The sequence below is a fragment of the Phyllobates terribilis genome, unplaced genomic scaffold, assembly GCF_046119375.1.
Source record: "Phyllobates terribilis strain yellow unplaced genomic scaffold, ASM4611937v1 Scaffold_11__3_contigs__length_659146591, whole genome shotgun sequence".
In the NCBI taxonomy this organism is placed as follows: domain Eukaryota; kingdom Metazoa; phylum Chordata; class Amphibia; order Anura; family Dendrobatidae; genus Phyllobates; species Phyllobates terribilis.
Genome location: NW_027362771.1, coordinates 410397598 through 410414340, shown reverse-complemented (window position 1 = coordinate 410414340; position 16743 = coordinate 410397598). Strand labels below are relative to the sequence as shown.

General features: G+C 37.6%; 1 protein-coding gene across 3 annotated transcripts in view; it reads right to left on the bottom strand.

Annotated features, from left to right (window-relative positions):
- The window catches only part of SLC12A1 (solute carrier family 12 member 1), a 183997-nt gene that overhangs the window by 35218 nt on the left and 132036 nt on the right, over nt 1-16743 (bottom strand). For all 3 annotated transcript variants that reach the window (XM_073653066.1, XM_073653067.1, XM_073653068.1), the window contains one exon: nt 4519-4662. In XM_073653066.1, the coding sequence (XP_073509167.1) occupies nt 4519-4662 (144 nt within the window). The remainder of the gene's footprint in view (nt 1-4518; nt 4663-16743) is intronic.

Here is a 16743-nt window from a genome sequence, read left to right as displayed (position 1 = left end):
ATTTTAAAAGGGGGAAACATACGGATTGAGAAGTGGTTGTCCCAGTAGTGGACAAACCCTTTAAGAATTAAGATATATGTGAGGGGGTGGGGATGCATTTTTAAACCACTGCCTTGGGTGCTATTTAAGCTTGTCCATCCCATATAGATGAAATATTATAAATGCACCTCACTGATAGATAATTTATAGTATAATGTATGATAATGTGAATTGCATTATTTCCATAGCAATGGAATATTGAATGACTACTTGACAACATAATTTTGGGATGTAAAGTTTTCTACAGCCAGAAAGTTTCTTTAGCTTCAGTCATCCATACTTGTTCAGACTTTCTCATTTGTGTTTGTCTGGTCTTTTTTATATTTCAGAGTATAAATAGCTCTTGACAAGTTTATTCTAATGTTATCATACAGGATGTGGCAGCATATCTATCTCACTGACCCTGTCAAATCCAGCAATCACAAATTCAATGCATATATTTGTATATAAAATCATTTTAGTCAGGAATAATATTACATTAAAATACAATGTGTGATCAGTTTGCAGAGAACATGACATGGTTTTCAATTGGAAAAGTTGATAATATATTTAAATTGATTTGTTTTTTTGTGAAAGGATCCTTTTTTTAGTTCAAGTTCATTTCCTCCGGAAAGTAATTCATATTCATTGAGATTTTGGAGGTTAGGTATGCTGCCATATTATCTGCCCAACTGTCTTGCCTAATTTGTGAGTTCATGTGTCAAACTTATACTCTCAAAATACTTTGAAAGTGACACAAAAACTAAAGTCTTAGCATTACTACAAGTAACGGGTAAATATAATTCTTCCATCTTGACTTTTCCTATAAAAGTGCTATTGGCAGCTGCCACCTAACTTTACTATGATATAGATTCCCTACATATTAGAAGTCTCCATATCTTATGTGTCAATCAACACGTCAGCATTGGAAGAGAGAGTTCTACATGTAGAACAATGCCATTATGTCAGTAAAATAGATCCCCCCCTTTTCCTCTGGAAATAGTACCTTCTCCAAACGTGGATTATACGCTAAATAGTTTAGGGTAGTTTTGCATTATTTCATGTCTTTATATATGTAGCAGCTCCGTTGTGAATGGACAGCTAAATCTATCAATACAATTTATATTAACTTTAGCCGACTAATTCCTAATGAGTAGCTGAAAATATAATGAGGCAGCTTGACAGTCCCCTCAGTAGTATACAAAAGGGGGAAAAATGATTAGACATGTTGCTTTTCAACATGTCTGATTGTCTGTCAAGGACAAAATGCTGACAGATTTATGCTTGCGGTTTATTCCCCTATAGCCATTGAATTAAACTTGTACACTCACCGAAAGTTAGCCAATGTGTTTGACAAGCTGTGGCTCTATGTAATTGTCATCCAAGTTCCCATAACACTTTAGTCTCTGGTAACTGGAATCAACATAATTGCTAGTACGGGATTATGCATAAATGGAGAATAGAATTCAGAATGCATTTTACCATTTACATGGAGTTGGGATGATGTAAATCAAGGCAATCTTTGTACAGGACTGTGGAATATGATGGTTTATATAAATAAGCAGAATAATAATCAAGAAATAAAAAATTGAGTAAAATCAGTGCAGGATAGATAAAGAAAAGTACTGAAATTGTTATCCAGAATTTCATATATTACCTTACATGTTTCATTGAAGTCACTGTGTAATTTGTAAACTAGTCCTCTAAATAGAGTTGCCCTTAAGTGGTCATAAACTTGTAAAAAACTCATGAAAGAATAAAGTTGCGTTAAAACCAAGCACACCATTGTTTTTCTTATGAAATTCTCAATAAGTTTGATGTGTCACATGACCCTCTTCCCATTGAAAAAAATAAAGCTGGATCCAAAATGGCCGATTTCAAAATGGCCGCCATAGTCACTACCCATCTGGAAAAGTTTTCCCCCTCCCATATACTAATGTGCCACAAACAGGAAGTTGATATCACCAACCATTTCCATTTAATTTAGGTGTATCCATATAAATGGCCCACCCTGTATATATATAATACATATCCAGTACATTCATTCTGCAGCAGGACAATGATCCCAAAGATACAGCCAATATCAATAAGAACTATACTCAGCATAAAAAAGAACAGGGAAAATGTCCCTCACAGAGCCCTGATCTCATCATCATCGAGTCTGTGTGGAGTTATATGAAGAGTCAGCATAATTTGCGCTAATTTACATCCACAGAAGATCTGTAGCTAGCTCTCCAAGATGTTTGGAACAACTTCCCTGCCTTGTTTCTTCAAATACTGTGTGTAAGTGTACCTAGAAGAAGTGATGTTCATTCGAAGGCAAAGGGCGATCACACCAAATATTATTTGATTTCTCTTTAATACATTAACTTTGCATCTTATTGATAAAAATAAACTATTAATACTTCTAGTTTTGAAACCATATTGCAGCATTTTTCCCACACCTGCCTAAAACTCTTGCATGGTAATGTTAGAAAATAAAAAATCTAAGCCAATATTCACTTGTTAAAGCCTACGCCACCACAGTGCCACCAGTTTTTACTCTGCTGCACTGATTACTTGATGTGCATTCATATGACTTTTACAGCCAATCACTGCAATCATATAGGCATGCAAGGTAGGAGACCTTATCATCACTACAGCAATGTAAACCTTGGGGGCCACTAGAGCATCATCGAAGGAGTGGCCGAGAATTAAATAAGTGAGTTTTTTATTTTCTTCCATTTTTGCTCTTAGAGAATTACTTTTTAAATCCTCTATAGCATTTTAAAGTGAAACTCCACTAAATTTTCATATTAAAAAAATAGTTGAACGAGGAGGAGTTAACGTAGCAGAGCGGTAATTTCTTTCGTTCAGGACCACTAAATGAAAATTGTCTGTACCCATAGCTGCCAAAAGATCCAAAATTACCGCTGAGGCTGTCCTGATTTTTAGGTACACTAGGGGTCAGTTAAATGCTTGGCTGATAAATGGGTGTGATTTGTGTTAAAAAAGGGAGTGCTTTCTCAGGCAGTTCGGGAACATTTCGGGTGGGCTATGGGTTGGGACCAAACATATGGTAAGTAATGCTGGTAAGTAAATAATACTGTAGAAAATACCATAAAACAATAAAGGCCATATACAGGTGGTGGGGGGGGGGGACAGGAAGTCTATAAACTGAGGCTTCAGTCAATAGGTGCAGATTACTAAATAATGTCAGAAAAGGGGGCGCTGTTTCGACAACTCTCCAATACAGCTCAGTAACAGGCACCTGTTTCGTTCATTGCTGTGTTATGAAGGGCGTATAGTATATAGTATACAGATTAAAAGTAATCTGTCACTAGGATCAACCCTCCTGAACTCTCTATATGGGAATGCAGGTCATGGAAAGTTAAATAAAATGACAACTTGACATCTGCGATCCGATGCCTTATTACAGAGAAATCCATAGTTTTCTTAATATGTAACTGAGCTGTTAAGATCTATGGGCCGGATACTGATCTTTTTGAAAATCTTCATCCAAAGCTTATATTAAAAGAAAGGGGCTATACCAGTGTGAACCATGTAATGACTGACAGTCTGCTCTCCTGATCTACATGTCTCACACTGGTAACACCCCGTTCATTTAAAATAAGCTTTAGAGGCAGATTCTAGGGGAGATCTATGTCCAGCCCATAGATCTTAACAGCTCATTTACATATTAAGAAAAAACATGGATTTCTCTGGAATAAGACATCGAATCGCAGATATGAAGACATAATTTTATTCAGCTTTCTATCACCTGCATGGCCATATAGGCGGCTTAAGAGGGTTGATCCTACTGACTGATTCCCTTTACTGTAAGGAGATTTAATTTGAGAGACCAAAGAGAAATAATTAAGAGCCCCCATACATTCATCTTACTGACTTTGAAAATTTCTCTTCTGAGCATGCAGTTGTATAATGAAACTTTACAAACCTGTTGAAGCCATACAGATATGCTGACTGGAGAACTCAAAGTATTGCTGTCAGTAGCGAAAAATGAGTCAATAGCTTCTAATACTGGAGGCGGCCATACAATAGAATCTACTACATCACATCTAATTTATGTTTTTTCCTGCAATCACTTTATTTGTGAATACATAAGCAGTAAATGAGGCTGCTTACCATGCAATAAGCGTGAACTCCCTTCAAGCTAAATGCAAATGTCGCTATAGCTAAAGTACGCTATTATTTAGTGGAAGCTTTTTGACAGCAGAACATAACATAAATAGTTATAAGTAGAAATACTTGTAATGTATATAAATTACACAACTATTCCTTCAGGCTCTAATTTTAATTTAGATGGAGTCATATATTTTTCAGTCGGGAACCATTTTGTAAATTATTCAGGAAATGAAAAAATATACACACAAAACAATGGAAACTTTTTTTCTGGTTTTACCTGTTAAAGAATAAAGTAAGCATTTATTCCAACACTCATAACTGTACATGCGAGATATATCATAAAGAACGCTGGTAGAAACTCTTAAATAGTGTTACCTTTCTTAGATGCTTGGTTAGAAATATTCAGCTTGCTGGATTTAGAAAAAAACCTGCGAATTCTACTATTTCCATCCTGAAATTCACTGTCTTTGATGGTTGCTTCAAGTGCCAATCTCTCTTGTTCTAGTCTCTGGAACTCCTCTACAAATTTAGAAATGGAGATAGAAATAGTTACTAATAGAAAATGAAATAGGTTTTCCCACGACAACTCCCTATTTTTTAACTCTTAGAGACTTACAATAAGACAGGTTATATAAGTAATTACATTGGAGCTCTCTCCCTGGCACGCCCAGTATTGTAGAGAATGTGAGGCCTTTAGTTCTGGTTCTGGACTCATTTGGCTGCTTCCAAAAGACCAATTCACCAAATCTTTAATGCCCTACACCTCAGCCGAGTCTCAAAGCAGATGTGTAGCCATAAAGACGAAGGACTGGTGAAACTATTCATAAATAAATTGGTACGGTATTGTTAAAACTGGAGACAAGATTACTCAGATAGTATAATGTTTCAGGGTCACCAATCAAATATCGCTGCTATTTTTCAGAAAGTCGAACAAGTTCTAAATATGAAGAAACTAGAAGATTAATGTATTGGATAAAAAGTGGTGGTATGGAACTTGGGGTAGGGCATTCCCCAGTCTGACTGCTCTAACTGTAAAGAACCCTTTCATATTCAGCTGCCGGAATCGCATTTTCTCCACATGTAATGAGTGCCCCCTGGTCCTTGGTAAGGTCTTTGGTAGAGATAAATCATGTACCAGTCCTTTGTATATATCACATCGCCTTTGAGTTGTCTTTTTTCTAAACTAAACAAGTTCAACTTTTCCAACTTTTCATTGTTACCTCCACCCTGTGTAATAATCTAGTTGCCAGCTTTGGAATAAACTCTATCTTTTCAATATCCGTTTAAAATGTGAAGCCCAAAACTGGATCCCATATTCAAGATTTGACCTTAAAAGTGACTTAAAGAATATATTGGCATAATGGGATTTTATCTCTCTTTTTTATACATTCTAATTTTTTTGGGGCTTTTGCAGCTGCTGCTTGACATTGAGTGCTGCTGCTCAGCTTACTTGTAACCAGAATACCCAAGTCCTTCTCCTGTTCTGTAGTCCATACTCTATTTCCTTTTAATGAATGTGCAGCAATACAATTACTGCAGCAAAATACTTTGTATGAATGTTACTAGATGAATAAATATGTTGTGTGCGATAAATAGAATGAAATTAAAGTGTTGTAAAGTGGATTAAGAAGATCAATTTATGTGTGAAGGAAAAATACATTTTCAAAATTTATTTTTATTTATTTATTTTTCTCACTTACATAGCACCATTAATTACACAGCGCTTTACAGATATTATCGGCACTGTCCCCATCAGGGCTCACAATCTAAATTCCCTATCAGTATGTTTTTGGAGTGTGGGAGGAAACCGGAGAACCCGGAGGAAACCCACACAATCACGGGGAGAACATACAAACTCCTTGCAGATGTTGTCCTTGGTGGGATTTGAACCTAGGACTCCAGCGCTGCAAGTGCTAACCACTGAGCCATCGTGCTGCCCATTCTGTATTTAAAGAAACAGTGGACAAAAGGTTTTCCAGGACTTAAACATTGATGGTTTTTTCTTAGGACTGGTCACAAATGCAGCTCAGTCCATTTCAATGGTATGGGACTGTGCTTCAACATTATAATGCTGTCCTACAAGAGGTGATGGTAGCAAAATTCATAACCACATTTAACAATGACTAGGAATTTGTCTTATAATTAAAGGGATTTACCAAGATATGGAATAGAGGAAATGTGTTAAAATAAGGAAAGAACCTACAGTATACTCACCTGATAAATCCACTGCCACTTTAGCACCTTCAGTCTGGGGTTCCTTGAAGTTCTTTACCTTGCTGCATTGATAACATCTTTGTCTACCCACAAGATCAGTGCAGTCGATCTCTTGACTCAATGGTCATTCCATCCACTGCTGAAATGGTAACGTGTAGAGACCGAGACATAATCTCTACAGAAAGGTAAACAAAGCCTGGAGTGGCAGTGGATTTACTAGGTGTGTATAGGTTCTTTTGTTATTTTATGTCATTTTATTCCTTCAGTCCATTTTCTTCAGTTCTTGGGATATGCTTTCAAATGGTATTGAGAGTTTCCTGTAATAGGATAAAAGTATTTTCTAGTAAGGTCTGGAAGAATGTTGTCTTTTCCATCCCCTGGACCAAATATCTTGGCCCTATTTTAGGTGCGCAGGTGACATTTATTGTTTGGCTGCCCCAAGCATCTGTTTAGATGGACCGACCGACGGCACTAAACAACCGCCAATTAGTTAACCTTCACTAATCAGCAGTCGTTTAGCCTGTATACACAGGAAGACTAACAATAAATGATGCGCAAAGAGCAAATGGTAATGGATCATTCAGCGTGATTAGGCTGCCACTGGTCCTCCTGACAAAGTACGATGTACTGCCGAGAATGCTGCCCCTGTTCATCAGATGATCGGCAACCAGTTTACACTGTAAAACTGTGAATGCTTGCTCGCGATAATCTTTCACTGTAATTGCAGCTTAAAGGGAACCTGACAGCTGATACATGCTGCCCGATCTACAGGCAGCATGTATCAGGCACTGGCAGTGCGACCTCGGCCAGTTATCTTTGACGCTGCGGTGTTTCAGGGAAACACATACTTTTAAAGCTGCATGGGACCAAGTCGCACTTTAGGCCAGTCAGACAGGTGGGTCCCCAGCACCTTCTCTCCGCCTGCTGCCCTAGAGTGACAGGTCTCTGTCTAAACACGCACATAGGCAGAGACATGTCAATCCAGTGCAGTGAGCGGAGAGAAGCTGCCGGGACACGACTGTCTGACTAGTCTCCAGCGAGGCTTGGTCCCTGGCGGCTTTTAAAGTCAGTTTGACTCTGAAATGTTGCTACCTGGCTGAGATCCTACAGCTATGCCTGATACATGCAGCTTGTGGATTGGACAGCATGTATCAGCTGTTAGGTTCTCTTTAACATTTTGGGAAATAAATCCTTATTCTACTGCTATACGCATGTTCTGTAAATAAACTACTGTGCATCATCTAGCCAGGCATTTTAATTTCTGCTGTATATATTTTAATATTTTTTAACATTCAAATATGAAAATGTAGAAGGAATCACAAACAGAGTGAATGAGGTAATGAACAATTTCTATCCCAAATGGCATATATTTCCATCAGAAGAGGGAGCATCATTCAGAATTAAGCATAAAGAGGTTTGTTATCCATTAATGTGATAGGAGCACTAGACTGTGGAAAAGATTCCTCACTGGGAAAGTTACCTTTTATTGTACAAGAATGAAGTACAGAACTAATCTTCCTTGTCTGGCAAATGGCGTATAAAAATGGTTTCTACAGTGCATAAGTCAACTGATACCGACTTTAATTACCCATCTGACACTTCCGATCGCTAATACTTCTCCTTTAATTAGGCCTTGCTATAATAACATGATGACTGTATTTAATAGGATATGACGTTAATCATGCATATGATTCTGTTAGAAAGGTTATCACTTCTCATTCTTTCTTAATGTTTTCCATCAAAAATCTCTTATTCATCTATTGTGTTCACAAAGCAATTCTCTCACATAAGTATTCTCATCACGTGTCATGTTGGTAACACAGAGAGATTCGTCAGATTACTATTTAGTCCACAAAATTATAAGTACAATCACACTATAAGCTGTCCACCGGGCTTGTCTTATGTTCTTAAGGTTCTTGTAAAGGATGACTTAAGCATTCCCTTGTACAAAGGTTATAAAATTTGGGAACTCAGTTACAGTGATGACCGAAAGTGTTGGACTTGGCACCCATGAAATTGTTCCGGAAAATGAAGTATCTCTCCCTGACAATTATTGCAATTACACATGTTTTGTTATACATACGTTTCTTTCCTTTGTGTGAATTGGAACAAGCAACAAAAAAAAAAATTTGACATAATTTCACACTAAACCCCAAAAATGGTCCTGACAAAATTTTTGGCACTTTTGCAAAAAAGTGGGTAAACAACTTTCAAGCATATGATATTCATTCAAACTCACCTGTTGCAAGTAACAGGGGTGGGCAATATGAAAATCACACCTGAAACCAAATAAAAAGAGGGAAAGTTGACTCATTCTTTGCATTGTGTGTCTGTGTGTGCCCCACTAAGCATGGTGAACAGAAAGAGGAGAAGAGAACTGTCTGAGGGCTCGAGAACCAAAATTGTTGACAAATATCAACAATCTCAAGGTTACAAGATTGCCTCAAGGGATATTCATGCTCCTTTATCCATGGTGCACAACATAATTAAGAAGTTCACAACCCACAGCACCGTACCTAATCTCCCTGGACGTGGACAGCAGAGAAAAATTGATGAACGGTTGCATTACAGTATAGTCCGGATGGTGGATAAGCAGCCCCAATCAAGTACCAAAGAAATTCAAGCTGTCCTGCAGGCTCGGGGTGCATCAGTGACAGTGTGAACTATCCATCAACATTTGAATTACATTAACCCAGGAGGATCCCACTGCTGACACCGAGGCATAAAAAAGATAGATTGCAGTTTGCGAAAATGTACACGAGTAAGTAAAAATCTTTCTGGGAAAGTGTCTTGTGGGCAGATGAGAACAAGATAGAGCTGTTTGGTAAAGCACATCATATCTACTGTTTACCGAAAATGGAATGAGGGCTACAAAGAAAAGAATATAGTACCTACAGTCAAATATGGTGGCGGAACAAAGATGTTTTGGGGTTGTTTTTCTTCCTCTGGCACTAAGTGCCTCGACTGTGTGCAAGGCATCATGGAATCTGAAGATTACCAAAATATTTTGGGTCGCAATGTAGTGCCCAGTGTCAGAAAGCTGGGTTTGGGTCCTATGTCATGGATCTTCCAGCAGGATAAGGACCCCAAAAATACTTCAAGAAGCACCCAGAAATTGATGGAAACAAAGTGCTGGAGAGTTCTGCAGTGGCCAGAAATGAGTCTGGATCTAAATCCCATTGAACACCTGTGGAGAGATATTAAAATTGCTGTTGAGAGAAGGCAACCTTCATATATGAGAGACCTGGACCAGTTTGCAAAAGAAGAGTGATCTAAAATTCCAGTTGCGAGATGTAAGAAGCTTGTTGATGGTTGTAGGAAGCGATTCATTACAGTTATTCATTCCAAAGTGCGTGCAACCAAATATTAAGTTGAGGGTGCCAACAATTTTGTCCGGCCCATTTTTGAGATTTTGTGTGAAATTATTATTTTTATTTGCCTTTTCTTCTCTGTATTTTTGTGTTGTTTCAATACACACAAAGGAAGCAAACATATGTCTACCAAAACATGTGCAATTGCAATAATTTTCTGGGAGAAGCACTTCATTTTCTGGAACAATTTCAAGGTGCCAACACTTTCGGCAGTGACTATATGTCTACTTTTTACATTGACATTAGAGAAAATCGAATCTTTTGAAATTCAAAGTCATAGCAAAATGTGGGGAAGGGGAAAGAAAGAAGGTGTGAATATATAAAAATTAATCTTTATTAGAAAAAGCTATTAAAACTGATATAGTAAAATTGATAATTCTCACGCATTTACAGATGCATATAAGGTAACCCTAGCCCTGGCTAGGGACTGACCAATATAAATAATAACTTTATTTAGTCAACTAATATAGGTCTTATACTTGTGGGAATTATTTTGATGACGGACAATTCATTACTGCCATTTATGTCTGCCATATTTTGGATAGACATGGTACGTTTTGTTGTCCTATGAGACCGACAAGTAAATATATGAATTTTTGATATGCAATGATTATAATAGGGATAGCCATTAGAGCCAGTGAGGGAGCGCACTGTCATTGTGCATTGACAACTGACACATGCTTAGTAGAGCTGAGACTAGCCCAGCCCCTGAAAAGGATGTCACTGTGATGACGCTTCGTTTCAGGGTGAGGACAGAGGCTTCAGCAGTGAAAGCAGACTCTGCAACCGGATCAGGTCTCGTCCTCAAACAAAATAACTTCAAACAAGGGAAAAAAATAGAGAAATTAGAAAGAGTAGAGAGGGATGGATAGGGACGTTTTAATTAAAGTATATTACAAAAGCTATTAAATTATATTAAATAGACAGACTTTTAGAAATAAAATTAATGATAGTTTTGGACCACCCTTTAACATTGATTTTAAAGGAAATCTATTTGCCATTTAATATGAAAGAAGCATAACGTAGAAAATGAGACCCTGATGTGTCACTTATTGGGCTGCTTTCTGTAGTTTTGATGTTTTAATAAAATCACTGTTTTGCCAGCAGGAGATTATTACTAGATGACTAGTAAACCTGCTGACATATTAATGAGCTCTGTATAACTCCGCCCCCACACCTGATCGGCAGCTTTCTGCCTATGCACAGTGTACTCATAAAGGTGCCAATCAGCGGTGTGGACAAAGTTCTCAGCAATCAAAGAACTGGTAGATCTGCAGCAGATAAAACAGTGATATTATCACAACTACAGCAATCAGCCCAGTAGGTGACACATCAGGATTTCCTTTTCTACATTATGCTTCTCTCATATTGCATTGCTGGAAGCAGGGTCTCTACCCCTACATTATGTTGCTCTCAGATGAGGGAGCAAAAACCTAGTGACAGATTCCTTTTAAGTAAATGTCCCCATTGATTTGCCTTTCTCAGTCATTGCTCAAGCATCAAACTTGGCTTGGTAATAATTAAGTAAGCAATATACTGATTACTAATGTTAGTAAGTCAGAGTATGTCCACAATTCATGCAAGATAAAATAAAGCTCTGTTCCACTTTCATGTATCTAAATCTAAATGGATGTATTCTTATCCATGTGTACAGCAAAAAAGGTTTTGGACAGAAAAATCTTTAAATACTTATATGGCAAAAAAAATCCAAAAAGTATTATACAAGTGATACCCTCATTGGCCAGCTAAAATATAATTTTTCACTTTAATATTTTATTTTTGTCTTTTTTTTTACAGAAATGTATTTACTGTACATAAAGCCATGTGTATAATACCATGTTTTGTGCTATATCGTCCAGCAGATGGCAGCAAATACATTCTTGATAAAAGTGCGATAAAAAGAATCTAAGAATTTTAAAGTCTAACTATCCCTCTGGCTGTGCAATATGACTCACAACACTAAATTCTTTCATATTGCCATAAAATAAGTAACATAAGATATGATGATATTGTCCCAAAATCAAGAACTGTAAAAAAACAACTTTGGAGCTGAAATTTCTCCAATTCTCCTATACATTTGAATGGAGCCTACAGAAATCTATGTGTTTGCCGCCAAAACAACCTTGCTCAGGTGAACAGAACTCATTTTAAGTCGTAAAAAAAAATTTGTGACTGTTCTAATAGTGTCCAGCAGCCAGAGGGAGTTCAGATTCCTTTGCGCTGGTGTCATCAGCTGAACACGTGAGCCTTAAATGGAATCAGTCAAAAAGATCAGCCCTCCTAAGCCGTCTTTATGGGCATGCAGGTTATAGGAGGCTGAGTAAAATGATACCGTGATATCTGTGAGCCGATGTCTTATTCCACAGAAAACCCTCGTTTTACCTAATATGTAAATGAGCTGTTAAGATCTATGGGCAGGACACAGATCTCCTGAGAGTTTGCCTCTGGGGGCATGAATGTTTTCCTTTGTATGATGTTGCCTAATTATAAGCGGGCAGCAACATATAGGGAGAAGAAGAATAAGCCCCAGCAAGAGCTTACAGTAGGTTTCTCAGTGTGAGACATGTAATGACAGATATCCCTACTCTCACTGGTCTCACTGCAGACCTGTATGTCATTAAATAGCACCTGAAGCAGAGCAGCCATAAGTGTGATTACTAACATTTCTTAAGTTGTCATCACAACAGCCAGTGTGGGGGAGAGGCAGTACAGCTGAGCACTTTGGGAGGTGAACTGATAGAAGTGTTTGTAATGAGATAAAGCTCAGCTCTGCTGTACTGCACTCCCCCCTACACTGACTGCTGTGAGATGAAAGCTGAAGAAGTGTTAGTAATCGCACTCATCATTATTCTACCCTCAGCACATTGTAATCACATACTGCTCTGCAGTAAGACCACTGAGCACATTGTCATTTTATGTCTCACATTGAAAAATCTGTCATAAGTGATTTGGGTGGGGGGTGGGGGGGTTCTTTCCCCTGCATGCTTCTGTTTGCTCATAATTGGTTAACGCCATAAAGGGGAATAAAGTGCCCACTCCCAGAGGCAGACTCTCAGGGAGATCTGTGTCCGACTTATATATCTTAACTGCTCATTTGCATATTAAGAAAAGCATAGATTTCTCTGGAATAAATCATCTAATTGCAGATATCAAGGTGTCATTTTATTCAGCTTCCTTAGGAGGAATGATACTTCTGACAGATTCCCTTTAATGAAAACCTGCATTCTTTGATAAAGACTTTCAGGCAAATTAGAGATTGTGATGGAAAGAGAGGATTTTGTGAACTGATACATTTTATAAACTGTTAAAGGAACACAAAGGTATCAAAACAATATAAGAAAAAGGAAATGGAAATGTTCATCTGTCAGTCTGCAAGTGTGAGACCCCCCTCCTTCAAATCTGTTTCATTTCCATTGGGGTCTGATTGAAAGTTTGAGGTTCATGTGTAAGTGATTAAGCTTAGTCTGCCTTGTCTCCTCTCCCGGATAAATCAGCATGAGAAGTTTCCTACTGCCTCTCAGCTAAGGATGGGTCTGATATGAGGACTGTGAGAAGGTGGCGGTATCAGCACATGGACGATGACTGAATAATCCGCTGCCTGGGCTTTGTGTGTTGAGGTGTTTCCACCTTTCAATATGCCGGAGTCTCTGTACCCATGACAGGTAAGCCCCCGGCCGAAAAAAAAGAAAAAACGTATTCTCAGTCTTCTCCATTCCCTAAGAATCTTTTTATTATCCACTCTTTGGATATGCAGGAAAGTTATTAGACCAAACAAGAGAATATAACTGTGCTGAACATTTTATTTGTCTTATGATTTGTATATGGCTTAAAGGGGTTTTCCACTATTTCAATATATGTGTTGGGGACATGATTTTATGGCAGTTAGTAACATATAAGTATATGCCAAAAGAATGCCAAGAGTGTGCAAAGCAGTGATCAAAGCAAAAGGTGGCTACTTGGAAGAACCTAGAATATAAGACATATTTTCAGTTGTTTCACACTTTTTTGTTAAGTATATAATTCCACATGTGTTCATTCATAGTTTTGATGCCTTCAGTGTGAATGTACAATTTTCATAGTCATGAAAATACAGAAAAATCTTTAAATGAGAAGGTGTGTCCAAACTTTTGGTCTGTACTGTATAACACTCCCGCATGCCCTGGAAGAAAGTGAAAATCTGGGTCGGGCTTTGCAAGGTGTTCTGCTATTTTATAAGTTTGATGTGCTTTAGTCTTATGGGTATGATGAATATATGACAGGAGTGCAATATGTGGAGCTTTGTTTTTCAACAGCTGATTACCGTGAGAAAGCACCTCTACAGGATATTTGGAAAAGACGCGTATTGTAGCAACTAGTGCGGAGAGACTGAGGATATTGAAATACTATTGTGGATTATATGAATGTTTTCTACAAGTGAATGAGAAGATTGTTTGGCCCTATGTAGTTTCAGAAACATTCAGTGGTGAGGTGTCTATTATTTTTAATTAGTAATTAGTGGTACTTAAAAGGGTATTCACATCTCCAAAATCCTATCCCAATAAGTAGTAGGTGTAATAATAATAATATTAGTAGATATATGTAGTATAGTTCTTCTGATTCACTATATCGCTTACCCCATGTGCAGGGCATTTCAGTAGCTTAGGTATCCATGGTTACGACAACTCATATAGCGAAAGTTAGTTATTAGTATTTATAGCCATGGATACCTAAGCTACTGCAATGCCCTGCACATAGGATAAGTGACATAGTGAATCAGAAGAACTATATTACATTTCTTATTAAAAGAATTTGCTAATATTATTATTACACCTACTACACATTGGAATAGGATCTTGGAGATAGGTGATAACTTCATTAAATTGACTTTATCTGGAAGTCCTATAGAGAATGAAAGGAGTGGTGGTGTAGCATGCACATTGATCCATTCAGACAAAGGACAAAAGTGCCCCATTTTTGTAATCTGGTAAATTCTGGTGGGGGTCTCAGTAGTCAGACCTCCACCGATGTACAAGTTATCTGACACATTCTTGTCAATGAAAGGCTCCTTTAAAGAGGTAGCCTGGTCTAAAATGACAAGTCTGCAGTCACTGTATGTGACTGCAGACTTGTGAATCCTCACATAGCGCCCACTGTGATGTGTGAGGATTCTCGGGTGCCAGGGCCGGGAATAGTGGCCTTGTGACCACGAGTATGTAATATGCGTACTCCCGGCAAGAATCCATTTAGACTGTTTCCGGCCTTGCACAATACACTTGCATTGAACATGCCAGACGCGTCTAGTCGAATTTTGGCCAGGGGTATGCATAGCACATACTTGCGGTCACATTAACGCCTGCTCACGGTGCTGGCATCGGAGAATCCTCACACCTCACAGTGTGCACTATGTGAGGATTCACAAGTCTGCAGTCACAAAGAGTGACTGCAGACTTGTCATTTTAGGTCGGACAACCCCTTTAAGACCCACCCGGATTCTGGCTGTGGAGGTCCAAAGGCAGGATCCAGTATTATTTTCATATCACTCTGTCTTTGGATGCCCCTGTTTTACGCCACTAAACCCCTGCAATTATTAAACCAATCTACCATTTAAGACCATTTCTAATTCTTATTATTTAATTTGTATTTAATCCTGTGCACATTTCCTTTTATAATCCTTGATATGATTTTTTTTTTCCACATTGGTTGTATTTTGTTTCTAGGAGAAGATGGAATGTGGAATTAAAAGTGACAAACTATAAATCATGCATGTTATCATCATAACTGAATGTGTCACTGTGTGCTACAAACCATTACTATACTGGTTCAGTCCACCAGTTCCAGGACATTTATTACTATCATAATTGATGTCACTTTCATTGAATGTAACATTTTCTTTTACACCCTGTTCGCCACTATCATGAAATGAGTTATGGCAACGCAAGGTGAACAAGAGAATGCGTATTTCATTGCTTTCCAATAAACAGATTACAGGAAATTCACAGCTCAAATCTGAATTAATTATAGCTTTACATAAAACCGGTAATTTGTAAGCATCAATCCCTGAAAAGGAATAAAACAAAACTATAATTCAATATTTTATCCCCTATAATTTGATATAGTAGTGCCAGAAAGCTGGGATTTGTATGCCTAATGCTGTTATTAGTATCTAGTTGGTCTGCAGATATTCTATTTAGAAAGGCCGGTGACATTTTTGAGCTCAGTTAATTAATAATTGTAGCTTTTTATAAAACCTGTATGTTTGTTCCGTGTAAAATATCTCAATTAATTGGTGCCAAGAAAAAAAAAAAAAGATTAACCAGTAAGAGTACATTATAAAACTATAGTGTCAGTTCACACGCTTGGGTCCATCAGAACTGCTGGGTAAGTGTGGAGAAAACTACTGCCATAATATTCCCATAATGAAAGTGTCACACTATGATAAGTAATGGCACAAGCGCACATAATAATGCAATAGAGTGCCCACAAAATACTGCCATGGAATAGTGGAACAATACAGTGAAAACATAGGGCCTGATTCATCATTTGCCTTTTTTTTTAAGTCAATTTTTTTTGTCTTGTATTCATTGATGTTTTTTGTTCCAAATTGTTCAAAAAGGCGAACGTGATTCACAAATTTTGCACAACATTTTTTGCAACTTTTTAGTGTAAAAAAAAAAGTCACATATTAAAATGTCTCAAAATTTGAGCACAACATTTCAAGACTACATAAAATGACTCGAAGGGGGACAGGAATATATTTCCACCAATAATTTGCAACTTTTTAAAAAGCCAGAATTGATGAATCAGCCAAAAACATCTGGAAACTCCAAACTTATAAATGATGAACATAAGAAAACAGAACATGTGCACGGATGTAAAATAGACTTTAGAAAAGGCACAACCTAAAAGAAGAAAAAAGTGCAACTAGAAAATAGGAAAAAAACACTAAAAACTAGAAAAAAAAGCACAAATGTAATAATTAATTGGACCCACAGTGTCTGAATTAAATCACTGCCTCAATGAGTTTCCAATGAGTGAG